This window comes from Lissotriton helveticus, chromosome 3_1 (assembly GCF_964261635.1).
Source record: "Lissotriton helveticus chromosome 3_1, aLisHel1.1, whole genome shotgun sequence".
In the NCBI taxonomy this organism is placed as follows: Eukaryota; Metazoa; Chordata; class Amphibia; order Caudata; family Salamandridae; genus Lissotriton; species Lissotriton helveticus.
This window is the reverse complement of record NC_136061.1, coordinates 296162837-296184768: the sequence shown is the minus strand read 5'-3', so window position 1 is coordinate 296184768 and position 21932 is coordinate 296162837. Positions and strand designations below refer to the sequence as shown.

General features: G+C 48.4%; 1 protein-coding gene across 1 annotated transcript in view; it reads left to right on the top strand.

Annotated features, from left to right (window-relative positions):
* The window catches only part of CLTC (clathrin heavy chain), a 987367-nt gene that overhangs the window by 320933 nt on the left and 644502 nt on the right, over positions 1-21932 (top strand). The window contains exon 8 of the mRNA XM_078679837.1: positions 18687-18887. Coding sequence (XP_078535963.1) covers positions 18687-18887 — 201 coding nt within the window. The remainder of the gene's footprint in view (positions 1-18686; positions 18888-21932) is intronic.

Here is a 21932-nt window from a genome sequence, read left to right as displayed (position 1 = left end):
CTGCTTTGTTTGACAAATGCCCGGAGTGTCCGAGGAAGAAGGCCAAGTCGGACCCACATGAGGTGTGCATCGTCTGCCTTCCCTCTTCTCATGTCCCAGAGGAGTGTGGCATCTGCCAGATATTATCCACCAGGACCCTGAGAGAGAGGATGAAGATCAGGCTCAAACGCCTGGAAGATAGAAGACTGCAGACACAAGGTGGGGTTACGCATGCTTCATCTGCCCATGCTGTGGCCTCTGGGGGGCTCCCCAGAGGCAGGAAGGCCAGCAAACGTCCTGTTTCTCCACCGACGTCGATAGCATAGACGACGGCTTCGAGAGGGATGACAGCAGTCTGTTCCCCGTCTCCCCAGGGCTCTGGGTTGAAGCGGCGTTGACTGACGAGGCTGCCGTCAAGATCGCCGTTGACGGTGGTGTCGTCGTCGCATCATCGACGACGAAGGAGTTTTGCCCGGCGTCGGCGCTCGCCTTAGAGGCGACACCGCCGCTCGCCGTCGGCAAAGAGGAGGTCGTCATCGAGGGGATCCTTGACATCGAGGAGGACGTCGAAGACTCGCAGGCGTTCGCCGTCGAGGAGACGTTCGGCGTCGAGATGGTGGTCGCCGTCGAGGACGTTTGACGTCGCTAAGGAAACGCTCGACGTCGAGGTCTGCGATCGCCGTCGAGGAAGAGACGTTGGTCGTCCAGACGTGACTCAACGTCAAAACGAGGGCGCCGGTCGACGTCAAGACTACATTCTTCGACGCCAAGAAAGCGCAGAAGGAGTTCTGGCGCCAGGAGTCCCTCTGGGTCCGCTGGGGTGCCTCGGAGACTGTCTCCAATAGGAGACACTACATCGCCTCTGCCTAAGAAGAAGAAGGGGGTCACAGGGCTCTGTGTACTTCGAGGTATATACACCTCCCAAGCCAAGATCGGCTATACCTCCTCCTCCCTTGCCCAAGTAACCTCCGCCACGGAATCCCACTCCGCCTCCACCTCTCGTTCCACCTCCTGGTCAGCCTCTGATACCTCCTCAAGGACTGCCACCGGTTCCGCCGAGGTCGGTTTCGCTGCCACGGTACCCGACGCCTCCTAAGGGGACTCCTCAGCTGAAGGTCCCGGTCAGTCCGCAGTCTCCGGCTCCTGTGAGACCTGCGGAGCGTCCGAAGCCGAGGAAAGCGCGCTCTCTTTCCGGACAGAGGGAGAGATCGCGGAGTCGTCGCCGGTCGTCGACAAGATCAAGGCGACGCCACAGGAGGCGCAGGTCCAGATCCCACAGGGGCTCGTCTGGGACCAGGGACTACTCAGACGTTGTCGGAATCCCCGGGGACGAGGGTGTCGCTAGTGGACGACATTGTCTCATTTCAAGATGTTCTGCTGAGGCGTGCAGCGAAGTTGGGCATCACGTTGACGGTGCCCACACCCACGACGTCCGTGATTTTTGAGACGCTTCATAAAAAGCACCTGGCTCGGCCATTGCTACCCCTAGTACCAGGATTGGTAGAGCCCGCTCAGGAGTTGTTTCTCACTCCGGCGGTGACGAAGGCGGCTCCTTCCAGGCTCCTCAAGAAGTACCGGGCTCCGGATTCTGACCCGGCCTTTCTCAGGATGGATCCACCGCCGGACTCGGTCATAGTGACAGCTGCTAGGAAGCAGCATGCCACCACCCAGTCGTCCACGGTACCTCCTGATAAGGAGAGCCGCTGGTTAGACTCGGCTGGCAGGAAGGTCTGTGGGAAGGCGTCTACAGCTATGAAGGCTGCAAGTGCCGCGGCTTTACTAGGTCGATATGATCGAGCCCTGTGGAAATCCCTCCAGCAATTCGCTGAGCTCCTTCCTCGAGAGAAGAAAGAGGACTTTCAAGAGGGACTATTGGTGTCGAACCAGGTCATCAGCACGGCTGCTGATGTGACCCTTCTGGCGGCGCATGGATATTGCCATGGTGTCAACCAACGGCGCCACGCTTGGCTTCGCCTTACATCCCTCAAGCCAGAAGCCCAACAACGGGTTGCCAACCTGCCGTTCTCGTGGGAAACCCTGTTTGGCAAGCATGCGGATGACGAAATGGCCCGCATGAAAGCGGAGGCCGACACCCTGACGGCTGTCGGGTTGGAGAAGCCCAAGGAGAAGACCTACCGCCCGTTCCAGAGACGGTTCGGGGCTCAAGGCAGAGGGCGAGGGCAGGCTTCGGGACAGCAGCAGCAGTTCCGCATGCCCTTCCAGAAGCGCCAGAAGGGCAGAGGCCAGCAGTCCGCAGCGGCGAACAAGGGCCCGGCTGGGTCTAGGCCCTGAGCGGTTACTTCCCCTACATCCCTTACCCACTCCGGTGGGGGGAAGCGTTCAATTTTTTCTGGCAGAGTGGAAAAAGTTACTCCGGACAAGTGGGTGCTGAATATGGTTTGCAATGGATACAGTCTTCGGTTCACCAGCCCGCCTCCAGCAATTCCACCGGTCAGCTCGCAGTTTCAGCTGCGCGAGCTCCAGGCGGAGGCCGATATCCTGCTAAGGAAAAGGGCGATAGAAGATGTACCTCTGTCTCAAAGGGGAAGAGGTCTGTACTCCTGGTTCTTTCTGGTTCGCAAGAAGGACAAGAACGAGTTCAGGCCCATTCTGGATTTGCGACAAGCAAACAAGTGGATTCGCAGAGAGAAATTTCGCATGCTGTCGCATCAGATTTATCCTCAGCTCCAACAGGGAGACAGGCTATGTGCTATAGACCTACAGGATGCGTACTTCCATGTGGCCATTGCACACAAACACAGGAAGTTCCTGCGATTCCAAGTCGGCGCCAATTATTATCAGTACACAGTATTGCCATTCGGGCTGAAGTCTGCGCCCAGAACATTCTCGAAGTGCATGGCAGTGGTAGCGGCACACCTAAGGAAGAACAAGGTGTTTGTCTACCCGTACCTGAACGATTGGTTGATCAAGGCCTTCCAGAAGACGTGTGTACTCTTGAACAAGCTGGGGTTGCACATCAACATGTCCAAGTCTGTCCCGACTCCGGTCCAGTGCATACAGTACTTGGGAGCCTCCATCAATACGCTGTCAGCAAGCGTGTCTCCTTCGGAGGAGAGACGATTATCACTCCTTCGGAAGGCTAAGGCTCATATGACCGCTCCATCTACAACAGTGAGGACGGTGTCTTCTCTACTGGGGTCGATGGCCTCTTGTATCTTCCTCACGCCACATGCACGGCTGCACATGAGACCATTGCAGGAGTGCTTCGAGGATCAGTGGGATCAGAGAAAAGGATCTTGGGACGACAAGATACGACTGTCTCTGCATGCTCTTTAGTCTCTGAAGCGGTGGTGTTCAGCGGAGAATCTCCTCAGAGGGGTTCCCTTCCACAAGGACATTCCCACACAGACTATCGTGACTGATGCGTCTCTCCACGGCTGGGGGGTGCACTCCGGAGACTTACAGATACAAGGAACGTGGTCCCAGACGGAGTCTACGTATCACATCAATTTCCTGGAACTCAGAGCTGTTCACTTGGCACTGAAGGCCTTTCATCCGTCCTTCCAGACCAACTCTCTGCTTGTACAGACGGACAATATGACCACGATGTTTTACCTCAACAAGCAAGGGGGCTCGAGATCGCCCACTCTGTCGCAGGCGATCTGGCGTTGGCTTCTAGCCAGAGGACTGACGATAACGGCTACCCATCTTCCAGGTGTGCAGAATGTTCAGGCCGACGCACTGAGCAGACTGATTCAGGAAAACCACGAATGGGTCATAAACGACGAAGTACTAGGAGAAGTCTTCGCAAGGTGGGGGACTCCAGATGTAGATCTGTGCGCCACCGCCAAAAACAGCAAATGCCGAGACTTCGCCTCCAGGTACTACCAGCAGGGGACGCTGGGGAATGCGTTATGGATCAACTGGTCGAACAGCTTTCTGTACGCTTTTCCACCCATTCCCCTGATTCCGGTGGTGCTCATCAAGCTGTCCCAGTCCAGGGTGCGGATGATCCTGATTGCCCCGGAATGGCCCAGGCAGTGGTGGTTCACGGACCTGCTTCACCGGTCTCTCCTTCCTCAGATACGGCTGCCGCGCCGGCCGGACCTTCTCACGAAGTTCGGGGGGCAGATGGTGCACCCCAACCTCTCGTCTTTGAGTTTGGCGGCATGGCTCCTGAGATAGTGCAATATGGCCATTTGAATCTACCAGAAGATTGTATGGACATACTGAAGGAGGCTAAGCGACCTTCCACTAGGACTTACTATGCTTACAAGTGGAAGAGATTTTGCATCTGGTGCAAGTCCAAGAACTATGACCCAACGACGTGTAAGGAAGATGTCATCCTTCCGTATCTTCTACATTTGGCGCAGTCTGGCCTTAATGTCCATTCCATTCCATTAAGGTGCATCTCACTGCGCTGACTGCCTACAGGAAATGCCCTTCACAGACTTCCTTCTTCCAGATACCTGTGATCAAAGATTTTTTGGAAGGCTTGAAGAAAGTGTTCCCTCCTGTCCGGCTTCCTTCGCCTTCATGGGAATTGAACGTGGTGCTGTCCAGATTGATGAAGGAGCCTTTTGAACCTATTCATAAGGCTTCGTTGCAGCACCTGTCCTGGAAGGCGGCGTTCCTCGTGGCCATTACATCGGCCCGCAGGGTGAGTGAAATTCAGGCGTTATGTTGCCAAGAACCTTATACTGTATTTCATGCTGCTAAGGTTGTTATGCGTACTCACCCTAAATTTCTTCCAAAGGTTATATCTGTTTTCCATGTTAACCAGACCATAACTTTACCTACGTTTTTTCTGAATCCTTCATCTCTAGCGGAAAGGTCTCTGCATGCCCTAGATGTCAGGAGGGTGTTGAAATTTTATCTGGATAAAACCAAAGATATTCGTAGGTCAGACCAATTGTTTATCAATTATGGATCCGTCAGGACCGGTCTTGCTACCTCAAAACAGTCCATCTCGAGGTGGATTGAGTCCTGTTTACAATTGTGTTACCAGAAGGCTAATAAGACCATAGGGGGTAAACCTAAGGCTCATTCCACCAGGGGCAAAGCTGCCACGACTGCTTTGCTACGTAATGTTCCAATTGCAGAAATCTGCAAGGCGGCCACTTGGAAGTCGGTCCATACCTTTGCTAAGCATTACTGTCTGGACACTGATGCCAGGACAGACACTCAGGTTGGACAGGCTTCGCTGCGAAATCTGTTCGCACAGTAGTGGTGTTATTTCTCTTCTCTCCACCGCCGCTTTGGTGTGGGGATGGGCTTGCCATTCTATTCACTAGATTATGACTATACACAGAGATCCCCCTACTACAGAAGGAGTAGTTTCTGTCCTGTAACTCCAGTTCTGTAGTAGGGGTATCTCTGTTATAGTCAGATAGGTGGAGAGAGATATTCATGTAAGGAATGCTACAGGTCTGGCGTGTTACGCCTTCAAAAAGAACTGAAAGTAAAAGGGACCTGCTGTGCATTCTGGGATACTGCGAGAGTTCTGGAAAGTTCTCTTAAAGGCACAGTATCCTGTTCTGAGCCACATAATGGCAGCCTATGGGGCTTGTCTGTCCACTCCTTCCTCTCTATCATTCCAGAGGGTTTTGCTGGTAAAAGCAAGTTTTTCTATGTGGAGAAATCTGGACAGGCTGTGCTGTTTGTGGATTTTTGGTGGAATTTCTAGTTGAAGTACTGGACAGTGTAGCCTGTGGATATAGGCTGCATTATCTGTCTTCTCTCTTAAGTGTCTGTGCAGGTCTGCATTGTTTGACAACTTAAGAGATTATTTTTGATTGCTCCGGGGTCCACGCACATGGGCGGGACTATTCACTAGATTATGACTATAACAGAGATACCCCTACTACAGAACTGGAGTTACATGACAGAAACTACTCCATATATATACACAGTACATAAAACTACCATAGGCTACCATGCAACAAACAGTCAGTGCCATAGCCTATCCACCTTCTATTGTAAAACAAGAACCAAATCCAATCAACAGCCAATAAGGTGACAGCATCTTCTAGAACAATCTCAAGAGAGGCTAGGTTCCTCAGATTTTCTACCGCACGTCGTGTGAAAGGGAGTCTCCCTGAGCTCTGCTCAGTTTTTCTCTGTTTCTTCAAATTTCTTGCCAGTTTTTCTTTAAACATGTCTGAATCTTCTAAGAAAGGTCTCTTCAGGTTGTGTGGAAAAAAGAGGCTGCATTCTGAAGAACCACATAAGGACTGCATCTACCACCTTTACCCTCATCACAAGGTAAAAGATTGCAAAATATGCAGAACCTTTTCTACTAAAACCCTCAGAGACCGGAAGGGTTGACTCCTGATTTGGCTTAAATAAATGAAGGCAAAATCTGATGTTCTCTCGGAGGATGAGGAGAGCTCAACCTCATTGACATTTAGAGAAACACCTAAAAGGAGAGAAAGATCTCTTGATTCTCCTGAGGTTTCAAATTAAGAGACATCAAAAAAATCTAGTCATGAGGAAGAAAGTACCTCACAAAAAGAAAAGCCTCCATTTCCTTTTGAGGCGAAAAGCATTAAAGACAAAGACAGATATTCTTCTTATCACTCCATGAAGGTATTTGTCTTTAAGAAGCTTTTACCACCGACGGCGTTAATTTCGTAGTCTTTGTGAAAACCATCTGCAAAGCAAGTTTCTCCTTCGTCGTTGAAGAAATCACCACTGCCGCCGCCGGATTTGACGACTGTCCCGTTGACAACGCTTCAGGTGACGATGAGTGCTGTACCGCAGACGATTTAATCGCCAACATCGACGACAACTGCAACCTTTTCGTCATCGTCCTCGTCGACAACGGGGGTCTAGTCGACGATGGTAATCCCGATACACCGGTGATTCCGTTGACGGCTACGTCTAAGGCTGTAACGGCGACTGTCTCTTCGACGATACCAATGACGGCTGTTTCTGGTCCAATCATGTCCTCGCCAACATATTTTGAATGAAGCGCCTTTGGATCTTCTGCGGAGGACAGAAAACCACTTGGCACCCTCACCCCAGCTTACAGTACGGACGGATGAGTCCTCTCGCGACTGAGGTAGCCATTTGGACAATGTGGAGATCAGGGGTCTCCATCACAAAAGAAGCAACTATGTCACATCAATATTTTAGAGTTGTGGGATTTCTTGCTAGCCCTCCATTTTTCTGCTTTCATTTGGGGGCAGTTCTCTGTAATAGGGCCTAAAGGACAAGACTACTGCCATGTAATTCTGCAGCAAGTAGAGTGGAACGGCATTCTCTGCTCTTTTCCACTCTACTAGTGGCTTTGGCTAATACCTTAAGGTATCTTCCAGACAGTCCCCTGCTGAGTTCCCTTAAAATCATGGTGGACAAACTTAGCAGGCGTCCACTTGCTGATCACAAGTGGCGTTTGCATCCAAAGGTGGAATGCGGCATTTTAGTCAAGTGGGGTTAGTCCTTGGTATATCGGTTTGCTACTTCTGAGAACACTCAATGCCTAGCGTTTGAGCCCTGGAGTTTTCTCCTCAATGTTCCCTAGCAGACGTGTTCAGTCTTCAATGGGGCTTGGGCCTCCTTTATGTATTTCATGCTCTGCAGCTGATTTTACAGGTCGGATAGAACCAGACTCCACTTGTTCTCGAGGCCCTACATTGGATTTTGAGGGTCTGGTACTCCAAGCTCCTTTTTCTTCGCCTACGTCCTCTTCTTTGACTGCCTCTTCGGAGTGACCTGTTATCCCAACTGCGGGGCAGTGCATCTTAGTTGCCATAATCTTACACTTCTATGCGTGGAGATAGAGAAGAACCAACTGATGTTTTCCCTTTTTGTCAGAGGAACAGTTTAGCTGCACCCTCTTTAATCTACTGTATGTGCTTCAGAGCATTTTTGTCGCACCTTTGGGTTTTAAACCCCAAATGCAAATGCCACATGTGTTTGCTGTGAGGGTCTAACACCAACATCAGAGGGGCTAAATGGAGTGGCAGGTGGATGACACTTGTGGTGTAGAGGTATGTAGACATGTTCTGTGGTACTCAGGGTCAACTAAACAACACATGTAACAATATATTGCAGGAGTTAGGCAAAAATGCTAGCTTTACCTTAAACATGACTAATCCTACAAGGATACAGGTGGGCTCTAAACCTTTAGCATACAGAGGCATTTATGAAGGTTATGGAAGAGGTTTATCAACAAAATGTTGGCTAAATGATGGACAGGATGGATTAATCAGTCATGCATTGGCTTTAATTCCCAATGCCTCTCATGGGGCACAAAACCCTCTCTAAAGTAATAATGATGTAATACGTGGATTCACTTGACAAAGAGATACTCCTTCAGGGATCCTAATTAATAGTCCTAAGCACTTAATAGTGACGACTACGCACCTGATCCCAGAACACTTTGAAATATATATATGCAAGACTTTCCTGTAGAAAAACAAGTTTTAAAATTGAAAAATAAACATATTTTGGTAGCCTATTGGCAATAATGGCCCCTTCATGTATTTTTTCACTAAAAAAGCCACAATCCCTGGGGAAAAAGTCACTGTAATACTTGCGATTTACCCCCAGAAAAAGGGGAGAGGGCCTGATAACGAAAAGTAGTTTATTTGACTGTAGTGTGTATCAAGAAAAGTTAGATGGCTGGTTCAGTTAGGCCTGGGACCTAAACTAGGGCTCTCTGGCACAGTTTGTTTCCTGAAGTCTCTACAAGATAACAGAAGGTATAGGTGATGGTGTTCTCATAGGCATCTAAGGCTTTAAGGGACCCCTTGCAAGAATTTCTTAGTTGTTCAGTTGGAACAATGTTGGAAGATGAACATTTTATGAGTGTTTGTGGCTACATGTGGGACTATAAGACCTACAAAAGGTTGAACAAGTGATTTTAGATGTACAAGCCCACGGTGTACGCAGTCTTCTTGAGTGCCTGTTCTAGATTAGCGAGAGTGCAGAGACAGTTGCCTCTAAAGTCTGCTTTGTGTGCAAAACATTTCCGGGAAGTAGGAATACATTTGACTGGTATACTTTAGGCAAAGAATATGTCGGGGTGGTGGGTTGTGGTGCAGCTGGTCCAGTTGGGGTTAGTGGGTGATGATTGAAGGCAGTGATGGTGGAAGTATAAAAACGTGACGCCTGTATTGAAGAATGGTTAGACAAACTTGGTGAAGCACATATAGTTGATCACTCAGAAGACGGAATAAGATGGGTAACAGATATTTTGTTACTTTGGTAAAGATGTGTGCAATGACTGCAGCACAGTACACCATGCATATGGGTAAAGTAATCAAGGGCTTTTAAAGTCTGTTGACTTGTGGAATGCTCTGCAGCTGTCAATCTCCAGTACCACCTATATGACTTTATTCCTGCCTCTGGAAAACGTTTGTCCGGAGTTCAGATATTGCTCCACAATCTTTAACCTTTGCTGAGAGTATAAACACCAATATGATTGGATCTCTCAAATACAGTACTGACATCTGCAAATGTGGACACAAAATGTGGCACTCTACCCACCCAATGTCCCTGACTTTGAGCCAGTTTTCTTAGTTGATGCACCAGCTATTCAGCAGCCAATGCAAATAGCATTGGTAATACTCTCCTTCTGTGTTCTATTTTGAAGTGCCCAGCTATCAAATAACAATGTGACCAATGTTCATTTGTGCTATTCAGGAGGAGTGTACTATCCACATCTGTTTATGTAAACTGCCAAATTTAATATGTTTTATTCAATTCTGTCCATCATTCTTTTTCAAGATCCAGCACCATGAAAATGTAGTTCTGTTCTACACCTATTAGGCTATGAATGATGTTCACCAAGTGCCTTAAGTTGTGTAGACTGGGACGACCCCGAGTGGGTTGGTATTTATCAAGGTCTCGATCTTTACGGGCCTGGCTTTCAGTGATTTGCTGCATATTTTTATGTCCGAAAATTCCAGTTGCTAACCACATATTGAATGCCTTCATCTATACTTGTCCTACCCTTTTAATACACTGACATTGGTTGGTTTTTGTTAGAGATGGAGCAAAATAAAAACATAATATAAATGATTCGGGCTTCGAGGGTGAGCCAGCGAGAATCTTTCAGAATTGGGATGATATTGTTGCACTTATTTAGGCCTTTAATATGATCTGGTGCGCATGTTAGGATAACTTTCATTGGGGCCAGTATTGTGGCAGTGGGATTGCAGAGCTGTGTTGCCTGAATCCAAGTGCAAGAGGACTTAGGCCTATACTGTTGTTCTGAAGTTGGTTTCATAGTGGCTAGGTTTCACCTTCACGAGAGAGAGTACGTGCCATGGTTTCTTGGCTTTCTACGTGATGTGTTCTTCGAAGTAGTTGGTATAGTGGCTTGATCCACGTGATTTTGCATTTGGTGTCAGTTAGCGAACAAATTTGTCTAAGTGCATTTTGAAGAACTAGGTTTGAATTTGTGGCTATTTGGTATCTGGGAACAGAAGGAAGACAGTCTTGGTTGGATTGAGTATAAGGTAATCGCTTTACATCCAATGCTGAATGATTGAGACCGGTTTTGTTTTGGTAGTATTGGGGTTGGTATTTTCAGGTAGAGTTGTGTGTTATTGTATTCATGGCCCTAGATGTGGTTATCAATAAGCAGGGTTACAACATTGTAAATTGATAAGGCACCACAGTTGGAGAAGTATTGCTGTATCTCACCTGCAGGCAGCATGCACTGTTGCTTTGCGATGAACTATAGTGCGTGTGTAAATTATAAAACTTTAAAAAGGGCTTTTAGCCCACTCATTACTTACAATTCATTGGCATCATTATTGCTCTTCTTTGCTGCTTTCTAATTCAGCTGCATCAACAAGGAATAATTTAATTAATCTCAGCCACTGGCAATTGCTCGGGCCGCATCCTAGTGCATTGTTTTCCAGGCAACTGAAACAAACAATGTGATGGATGGGGATTGTAACTAGAACCAAACTGTGCCTGATAATGAGCCCATACCTGGAGCGAAACCAGTCCTAGGCTTCTTGTTTTCCAGTTCACAGCGGATTTGGCTTGGCAATTTGGGCTGGACTGTTCCCATTGGAACAGGGTCATGACTGATTTGCATATAGCTGGTTTCAAACTAAGGTGATGTTGTGTGCAAAATAACAGATGGGGATGTGTTCCGAGTAATTACCAATGGCTGAGATGAATTCAAGCATTCCATCCATCACTTTTTTGTATACTTTATCGGGTCGCCTTCTAATTCAGCAGTGCGTCCCTTCTGTTTTCTTTAACCCCTTCGCTGTGGGGGTTATTCCCCCGCAGCGCTGGGGGGGGAGGGGGGCGCGCACAGCGCCCGCATGCTCATGACGAGCTGAGCTCGTCATGAGGCACGGCGCTCCTGTGCTCATGACGAGCTCAGTTCGTCACAGGTGCATTACCTGCCGTGGAACGCTCGCACAGCAGGGGAATTATCCCCGCATACGAGCGTTCCACGGCTCATGACGAGCTGAGCTCGTCATGAGCACCGGAGCGCCGTGGCTCATGACGAGCTCAGCTCGTCATGAGCATGGGAGGGGTTAATGTGGTGCATGGACCAAGTAAAGATTGATTTAGCTTAATTGTTGTCCCTCAGTGCTCTTTTTGTAATTGAGGCACTATTCATATTTTCTTATGCATTTTATATAGAGCAACTTTGCCCTAATGTTAATGTTAACTGAGCTTTCTAGAGCGCATTATCACCTACTGGTCTCTAAGCGCTCTGAGAGCCCACCTTGGCACATCTGCCGCAGAGTGCAATCCAACTTGGCCCAGGTTGTGCCCCAGGACTTCAGTAAAAAAGTTTTTTTAGTTTCTTCCTGAATAAGAGGAGGACTGGTTTCTTACAAAGGCTTACCGGCAGCTTATTCCAAGGTTGAGGAATTTTTGTGGAAAAGGCTCTGCTCCCTTTGGAGGAGATATTAAAGCTTGGGCAAGCCAGCAAACCAGCCTATAGTGATCGAATCTGATGACTTCAAACCAAAAAATTTAAATGCTAAATAGTAGAGTTGTTGGGCATTATCAGTGTTTTTTTTGTTGCCATGTTGTAGAGCTGTGTGGCAGCATGGTTAAAAGAAGAAAAAAAAAGTAATTTTAAGTGTTATACAGTGGCCTGTGTTGAACGAGTCATAGCACTTTTCTACTGCTGCTGTACAACATGGCTAAAATTACGTTTAAAAAGCCAATACATCTTGCATAGGTAACACATAGTTCGAGGCATGTGGGCTGCTGAATTCATATCTATAGCATAGATCGCCGCCTAGTGTTGGGTCCGGATGATTGCACATTGTTGTCCTGGAAGAGTCTTCGAAGTATCACGAGATAGGTGGCTCCTCCCCTGGACTACAGTGCGCATGGGCATCGACTCCATCATCAGATTGTTTTTTTCCGCCATTGGGTTCGGATGTGATTTCGTTAACTCCGGTTCGGAATCGATCAAAACTAACTTTTTGCAGGCCAAAAGGCCTTTTTCGAACCGTCGGTATTGTTTGCGTTCGGTGCCCGACTTACTCCAACTCTTCGAGTCTGAGATCCGGGGAGTCGCGTGACTCTTCCGGGATCGAGGCCCAGTCGACGCGGCAAGACTTCGACGGCATGGAGCGGAGTCCGTTCAAGCACTGTCCCGTGTGTGGCTCCAAGTATCCACACATCGACGTCCACCCAGTCTGCAATAAATGCCTGTCGCCGGACCACGACGAGGCCAACTGTATGGCCTGTTCCAAGTTTCGATCTAAAAAAACCATCAGGCTCCGGCGCGCGGCGCGCCTCGAGGCCCAGCGATCGGCTCCAGCACCGGTGGACATCTTCGTCAACGAAGAAGCGGACGAGCAACAGGTTCACCTTCAAGTTTCACCTCCAACAGTGGTCGTAGAGTCCGACTACGAGGCGGACGCTGAAGGCCAAGACGTGGAGGAAGTCGTCGACGCGGTAGGGGACGACGACGAGGCCTATGGGGCCATGGAAGATAGCTCAGAGGAAGAGCTATACCCCGTTCGTACTTTTACTATGGCTCGGGTCGAGGGATCGCCACATGGCCTTACACAAGACCTTCCACCAGGATCCACGGCCCCGCCTTCCGGCCCGGCTACGGACACTTCGGCGGAGCCGCCATTGTCTAAATCGAAACCGAAACTGAAACCACCGGTGTCGACGAAGACTAAAATGGCCGACACGCCATCGAAACCGAAGATGTCTGCTCCCCCATCGACGCCGTCGTCTTCTGAGGCCTCAAAGCCGAAGAAAGTTGTCGGACCGTCCACGGCGCCGACGGTGGGCAAGGAGCCCAACCCTCGTAAGGCCGGCCAATCGGTGTCGAGCAAGCCAGTCGACCCGAAGCCCACGAAGGCACTCGGGACCGCTCCAGACAAGGCCGCCAAGCCGAAAGCCATAAGGCCTGTCGACACTACGTCTGCCAAGGGCGCGGAGTCGAAGTCTGCGACCCCGACGCCAAAGGTCAAGGCTGCCGATCCGAAGCCATCGGCGTCCGCATCAGCGGCAGTGGTCAATGATCTCGGCGCACCAGTGAGAGATGCTCCTGCGCCTCGATCGGAGAAACAGAAGGCGTCCACGCTCGGATCTTCTCCTGGACGCGGACCGAAGACACAGGTCGGGTTGACGAAACCATCCGCTTCCTTTACGAAGCAGGTCTCGGACTCCCTCAAACTACTTAAAGACAAGGCTTCTGCGTCGGAACCGAAGACACATTCCGCTCCGAAGCAAGCTGTCCAAACGCCTCAGGCTTCCACGGCGCTCCTCTTCACGCTACCGCCTAAGGTGGCGCCGAAGGCCTTTGCTCCACGGTCAGTGCCCACGGACTCGGTGGTGTCGAAACCAACTCCCCCGGCTGAGGGCCAGCAGCATCGGCCACACTCGTCATCAGAGCACTCAGAGCAGTTTATCGATGCCGACACCGGAAGGCTGTCCCTTTACAAAAGGAAGATTACGGCATCGCAGCCTTTGGAGTCCTTTAGGATTCCACTAAAGCGCAAAAAGCCTGCAGAGGACACACCTGTCTTGACTGAGCCAGTTGTTCCACGGACACTAAGAAGTGCAACACCATCGCCCACCTATTCACATGGAGAGGATGAGGCAGAGCAGGATGAGGAGTACAATTTTCCCACAACCACGGAGCCTGATGAGCTACAGGACTCGTGGGTAGAGACAGGTGATCAAGGAGATCAGCAGGCGGCCCTTGACCCCCAGGTGTTCAACGTCAAAACGTCTCCCACTGAAGATTCAACAGCGTTTCATGCTTTGATCGAGAGGGCAGCCAAAAACCATAATGTTGATATGCATGCTGACCCTGTGGAGGCTGACTTCCTTTTTGACACTTTCTCCACTGCTGAAAAAACTGTGAACACTCTTCCCATGCTAAAAGGGGTCCTCAGGCATGCTGCGGACATTTTTAAGGAGCCCACAAGGTACGGGTTGTTAACCCTCGGATTGAGAAGAAATACGGGCCGGCACCTGGCGATCCAACATACATACGGGGCCGGTTGCCTTTGGACTCTTTGGTGGTCTCTAATGCCCGCAAAGGGCGAACTCCCAAACCACGGGGGAAGCTCCTCCCCCAGACAAAGAGTCAAAAGTGCTGGAGGCATCAGGGAAGAGAGTAGCAGCTCAGGCAGCCAACATCTGGCGTATCTCAAACACGCAGGCACTATTGGCCAGATACGACATGGCACACTATGACACCCTAGAGACCCTGTCGCAACACCTGCCAGACCAGTTCAAGGAGGGAGCTGAGATGCTTGTCCAAGAGGGAACGCTCATTTCCAACGCTGCTATAAAGTGCGCACTAGACGTTGCAGATACAGCAGCACGGGCAATCAACACTAGCGTGATGTTGAGGCGTCAGGCTTGGCTCCGCTCCGAATTTCCGGGTTCAAGCCTGGGATACAGACTACCATCCTCAACCAGCCGGTGAACCCAGACAGGTTATTTGGTCCAGAGGTAGATACCACCCTGGAAAAGATTAAAAAAGATACTGAGACTGCCAAGTCCATGTGGGCTCTCCAGTCCCAGCAGTTTCGAGGGAACACTTTTCGTCGCTCAGGCAATCGAGGTGTTACCAGAGGCCAGTTGTCACAGCAGACGCAGTTCAACAAAGGTGGGGCGCAATCATCGTACCCCAAGCAGAGTAGAGGAGGATACCGGGGAAACAGCTCCAAGGGCAGAGGCAACAACAGTTCCCGTTCCTCTGCCACCAACAAACAGTGACTCCCTGTCACTGCCCCCCGACCATCCAACACCTGTCGGAGGGAGACTCCAGCGGTTCCTGTCAGTGTGGAAGTCAATCACCACAGACAGGTGGGTCAGGCAACTTATCCAGTTCGGCTACTGTTTAGAGCTAACAGCCAGTCCTCCCAATATGCCCCCAAAACACCGTCCTATGTCACAAGAGCATTTGCACTTATTGCAGCAGGAGGTTCTTGCCATGCTGCAAAAAGGCGCGATAGAGCTCGTGCCAGTGGAAGAAGAGGGCACAGGAGTATATTCCCTGTACTTCTTAATCCCCAAAAAGGACGGGTCACTCAGACCGATTCTAGACCTGCGGCCCCTGAACCAGTACATTCTTTCAGAACACTTCCACATGATAACACTGCAACAGGTTCTTCCATTGCTAAACAAGGGAGACTTCCTCGCAACCTTAGACCTCAAGGATGCTTACTTTCACATCCCACTCCACCCCTCCCACAGGAAATACCTCAGGTTCACCATCCAAAACAGGCATTACCAATTCAAGGTCCTTCCTTTCGGGGTGACCACAGCCCCCAGAGTGTTCACGAAATGTCTGGCGACAGTGGCGGCGCACCTCAGGAGACAGAACGTCCATGTGTACCCTTACCTGGACGACTGGCTTGTTCATGCAAAGTCCGCCCAGCAGTGCGCGACCGACATGTCCCACACCATTCACCTTCTTCACAGTCTGGGGTTTTCACTAAACTATCCGAAGTCGCACCTCCAGCCAGCCCACGTGCGGCAGTATTTGGGCGCGACGATAGACACTTTGGCGGCTACAGCTCAGCCAAACCCAGTGAGGATAGGCAACATCCAGTCGCTAATCCTAAAGTTCAGACCACAACACTCACTTCCTGCGAGAGTGTTCATGCAGTTGATAGGCATGATGGCCTCCTGCATCTTCATAGTACCGCACGCGAGACTGCATATGCGTCCGCTCCAAGAGTGCTTGGCACGTCAGTGGACTCAGGCTCAAGGGCAATTGAAAGACCTAGTGTTGGTGACCGGTCGGGCATACAGCTCTCTGCATTGGTGGAATCCACACAACCTTTGCAAGGGCCGACCGTTTCAAGAGCCTGTGCCACAGATTATCCTGACGACGGACGCATCTCTCCAGGGGTGGGGAGCTCATGTGCTCCACTACACGGTGCAGGGACTATGGTCAACGCAGCAAAAGAAGATGCACATCAACTACCTAAAACTGATGGCAATCTTCATGGCACTCAAATCATTCAAAGTACATCTGTGCAACAAAGTCGTGTTGATCCGGACGGACAACATGACAGCCATGTACTACATCCAGAAGCAGGGAGGTACACACTCTCCACAGTTGTCTTATCTGGCTCAGAGCCTGTGGAAGTGGGCCATTCAGAGGAACATCTTCCTCATGGCGGAACACCTCCCAGGCAAGGACAATCTGATGGCGGATCTGCTCAGCAGGTACAGCCATCAGATGCACGAGTGGGAGTTTCATCCCTCAGTACTCCGCCCGTACTTCCAACAGTGGGGTCATCCAGAGATAGACCTGTTTGCCACACAGGAAAACGCAAAATGCCAAAGCTTTGCCACCAGGTTCCCTCACCCACAATCGCAGGGCAATGCGATATGGATGAACTGGTCAGGCAGATTTGCGTACGCTTTTCCACCAGCACCTCTCATCCCGCTGGTGGCAAGAAAGCTCAAACAACACTCGATGACTCTCATCCTAGTTGCTCCAACGTGGGCACGACAACCATGGTACAAGACGTTTCTAGAACTCTCCGTGGTGTCGCATCAAAGGCTGCGCCTCCCACCCAGGCTCTTGACGCAGAACCATGGCGACATTCAGCATCCAGATCCGCAACAGCTCAATCTGGCGATCTGGCTCCTGAGGTCTTAGTTTGGCTACCTTAATCTGCCTCCTGAATGCATGGATCATCCGGGAGGCCAGAAAGCCCACTACCCGAGCTTGCTATGCAGCAAAATGGAAGCGGTTTGTCATTTACTGTACTGAACACAATATCAACCCGCTAGATGCATCCATTCCTAATATCATCTGCTATTTGTTACATCTTTACAAATGCCATCTGGCATATGCTTCCATTCGGATACACTTATCCGCCATAGCGGCTTATCTTCAAAACAGGCAGCATCTCTCTGTTTTCAGGGTGCCTGCCATTAAAGCCTTCCTGGAAGGGCTGAAGCGCATCATCCCTCCCAGGACCCCGCCAGCTCCTGTGTGGAACCTCAACGTGGTCCTCACCAGGTTGATGGGCCCACCTTTTGAGCCTCTCCATTCCTCTGATATTCAATTCTTAACATGGAAAGTAGCCTTTCTCATTGCCATTACTTCTCTACGGCGTGTTAGTGAGCTGCAGGCACTCACTGTACAAGAGCCATTTATTCAAATTCATTCCAACAGGGTAGTGCTGCGCACTAACCCTAAGTTTCTTCCGAAGGTAGTGTCGCAGTTTCATGTTAATCAAACCATAGAACTGCCCGCATTCTTTCCAAACCCTGAAACAGTAGCCGAAAGAATGCTCCACACACTTGATGTCAAAAGGGCGTTAATGTACTACATTGACAGGACGAAAGATTTCAGAAAGACACAACAGCTCTTTGTTGCCTTCTCAGCCCAGCACAAAGGCAACCCCATTTCCAAAGCAGGAATAATCAGGTGGATAGTTAAGTGCATTCAGATTTGCTATCACAAAGCCAAGCGCACTTTGACGGTCCCCCCCCAGGGCCCACTCCACACGCAAGTTGGGGGCCTCCATGGCGTTCCTAGGCAATATTCCTTTGGAAGACATTTGTAGAGCAGCCACATGGTCTACACCACATACGTTCACTAAACATTACTGTGTAGATGTGCATTCCAAACAGCAGGCAGCTGTAGGACAGGCTGTTCTCAGAACACTTTTTCAAACTTCTGCAACTGGCACGGGCAGCCGCCGTTAGTGGAGGGACTGCTATGTATTCTATGCTATAGATATGAATTCAGCAGCCCACATGCCTCGAACTGAATATGCTACTTACCAGTATGCATCTGTTCTTGGCATGTAGGGCTGCTGACATTCATATCGCCCGCCCTCCTCCCCGGCGCCCGTAACGGTTACAAACTTCTTATTCTTACACTTACTCTTAGGCATGGTCATCGTATACACTTTTGCACTCCATGTTTGCCGCAATGGCTAAAAACAATCTGAGGATGGAGTCGATGCCCATGCGCACTGTAGTCCAGGGGAGGAGCCACCTATCTCGTGATACTTCGAAGACTCTTCCAGGACAACAATGTGCAATCATCCGGACCCAACACTAGGCGGCGATCTATGCTATAGATGTGAATGTCAGCAGCCCTACATGCCAAGAACAGATGCATACTGGTAAGTAGCATATTCATTGCCTTTATCAATGCTTGTTACTGATAATGATGCATGCGTCATAAATTGAGCCTTTTCCTCATTTTCATCCTGTATTTTCTGGATTTCTTCTAATATATTCGTTTTCAACTTGGGTGACTAGAGTTTAAGTTCAGTGTGTTTTTACGCTTTTAGGGAATTCTCCGTACACCAGACACAATTCGCAGATTCCAGAGTGTTCCTGCACAGCCTGGCCAAACATCTCCTTTGCTGCAGTACTTTGGAATTCTCCTCGACCAGGGCCAGTTGAACAAGTACGAGTCTTTGGAACTCTGCCGGCCTGTGCTTCAGCAAGGTCGCAAACAACTGCTGGAGAAATGGCTGAAAGAAGATAAGGTAGGGAAAAATTATACCAAAGCAGCTAGATCGCTTTTTGTATGTTGTTACTGTCTCCTAGATTTAAATCCCAGCATGATTGAAAATTTCAAGGGGGACGTGTGGTCATTTACAAACACACAAGTAAAATTCTAAAGATAATGTAAATTATAGCTGCTCATCTGCAAAAATGTGTCATTTCTCAAGAGCCAACAAAGGCTGGTTAAATATTTACATATATATATACTGTGAACCGCTGTAAACACCATGCAGCATAGCATGAAAAATATATTGTGCTGTTGAAATTATTCTGGATCGTATAGGATGGTGAGATAATGCGTTGTCAATCACAAGAAAAAAAATGCTAAGTGCAACAATTTCAGTCTGATAAATGTTACACTGGATCCTTTCACAAGCTACTGTTTTGAAAAATAACTCCTAGCATGGAATTATAAACTTTTGTTGTAATATCCAGTCATTCTAGCATTATAAAGTCTGCCAACATATGCATAAACGACAAATATACTTGGTTCCCAGTAGCTATCACAAGATCACAAGGCTAGTTGATTTCTTTGAAACACAATGCCAGGTGTTAGAGGTGAAACATTTGAAGAAAGGATTTTACATTAAATGTCAGGGTTGTAATTTGAAGTAGCTGTATTTACTTAATATTTATGACCTGTTCTTCAGTTCCTGGGGCAAGCATGGATTACTGGACAGGGTCGGTGATGGGTGCGGTTAACTACTGGTGCACTCCATCTGGATAATCACTGTATTCCCATTAGGCACTTAAATCTCCAGGGCAGCAAAGTTAGATGGTCGGTACTTTGAGTTTGCATGTTACAAACTCCTTTATAGAATGCACAATAAGTACCTTTTAGTATGTAAAATTTGCAGTCTGTGCAGTGACTTCTTAAAAGTTTTGAACTTAATTTACAGATAATTAATATTAAATTGCTCAAAAATGATCCTTATGTGGTAGAATTAAGACTGCCAGTGTATTTGTAGGGTTTACTTTCTAGTTTTGTATGTTCCTTAGTCGTATGCTGTGGATTATTCTGCCATCTCATATTTGGGTCCAGAAATGTCCCCTTTTTTTTTTTTACTTTTCTTTGTTTCAATCAGGTGGAGTCATTCCCCAGTGACCTTGAATGTAAGCCACAATATATGATTAGCTTGAAGTTCTTTTTCCTTGCTATTTAGTTCAAAATCAGTATCAGGAGCTGCAGGTCGACGATTGAAAGATGCCTTGGAGTATGGCAAGAATTTGGACTCTAGACGATAATTGAAGATCAATAATGAATGAAAGCAACGTTGAGAAACACTGAACCAAGGAGAGATTCAGATTGAAAACAAATGGAACAGATTTTTGTAGTTGGACTTTGATTGGAGACGGTATAGGAGAATGCGGAGAGGACCTATTATTTATAGGTCTCTTCTGAGTTTCTCGACTAGGAGTTATGGAAAATAATCCTTTTAGTTTTTGCTTAGACTGCTATCATAAATATGCTTAACTTAACACCACATTTGCAGCTTGTCTTTCAAAGGCCCAGAAGTCTGAGGGCTGTAAAGCTAGCGAGATCTTCCTAGTAAGCAGCTATTTGACAATCAGACATCCAACAGCGATCATACTCTCGTCAAGAAAAAAGCTCCCCTCAGCTAAAATGCAGCAGTATTGTTACAGAAATAATTAGTTTTTGATTCTCAGAAATCCTAACATTATATCAGTTAAAGCATTGGATAATAAGTCCAGTGAGGGCATTACCATGAATTTAGAGATAGAAACTTGCCTGGCAAATACAGGAGGACAAGAGTAACTGCTGAATGATTTTATGATGAAGGTGTGCAGGTGTCAATATAAGAAAGCATAGATGAGGAGGAAGATATACAGCAGAATGTGGACTCACCACAGGTGGAAGAAGATTCCTGCCCATCAAGATCTTGGCTGTCAAATGTCTCATTATGTCATACACTGGTGATTTGGGCAGGAGACTCCTGTCAGGTGCAAGTGGAAGAAAAACAAGACTATGCTTGCTTTTGTTTTAACTAGAGACTTTACTTTCAACACAGTAGAGAAATCAGTTTTGCCCATGACTCCCAACACAACAAAGAAACCCATTTTTTGCCCATGCTCCCAAGTATCAACTACGAATAAGCAGTCTTTTGATAGATGGCAATCTCTAAGTCCGTCTTGCCAAGAGCAAAAACAGTAATGGAAGGCCTCTAGCCAAGACCCTGGGTATATAAATATAATGCATTTTCGGCTTATGCTCCAGCGACTTCAGGGCCAGCATAACTGCTCTAGCTGATGCATAAAAGTGAAAAATAAGAGTAGTAGGGATATTTCTGGACCCAGCCAGTTTGCCTTAATAAGGAATGCAGTGAAGATGATATTGGGGCTATGTGAAGACACCCAGAAAACTTTACCACACAGTCACACGAACTACATCATCCATATACATTGAGACAACCAATCACTTCTTTGACTAGATCTGCTACTGTTCTGACTTTCTATCTTCCTCTTGTGACACACACACACACACACACACACACACACACACCCACCCACCCCCCCCACACCCCCCCCACACCACCACACCCCCCCACACCACCCACACACCCCACCCACATACTTCCATCTCCCCCACTTAAACAGAACATTTGGAACCCTCCACTAGGCATAGTTTAAGACTAGCATGCCCTCTCTCGTCTTCTAGTTCTACAGTTTTTTCTCTATCCTTCCACCCCCTTTTGCTCTTCAAATGCATCCTCCACCCCCTCATGAGCTATGCACCGCTCTCCATGTTTCCAGCCCCTCCTTACCTATCTACCTACAGTAAATCTCGCATTCAAAATCTCACTGCTTATTCTTTCACTGAAACAACATAAAATCTTGCACAAACCACCAGTAGTATTTCCGGTCATTGTATCATGCCACAACAGTTCTCTGCCTCCGTAAAACCTTCTCTGATCACCTACCTCTCCTTCTTCCTTGCTCAGCTCTATTCAGCGCATTCTAAAGGAGCAGGTTCCTCATCTTTAGAATATCCCCAGCGACCAGACTGG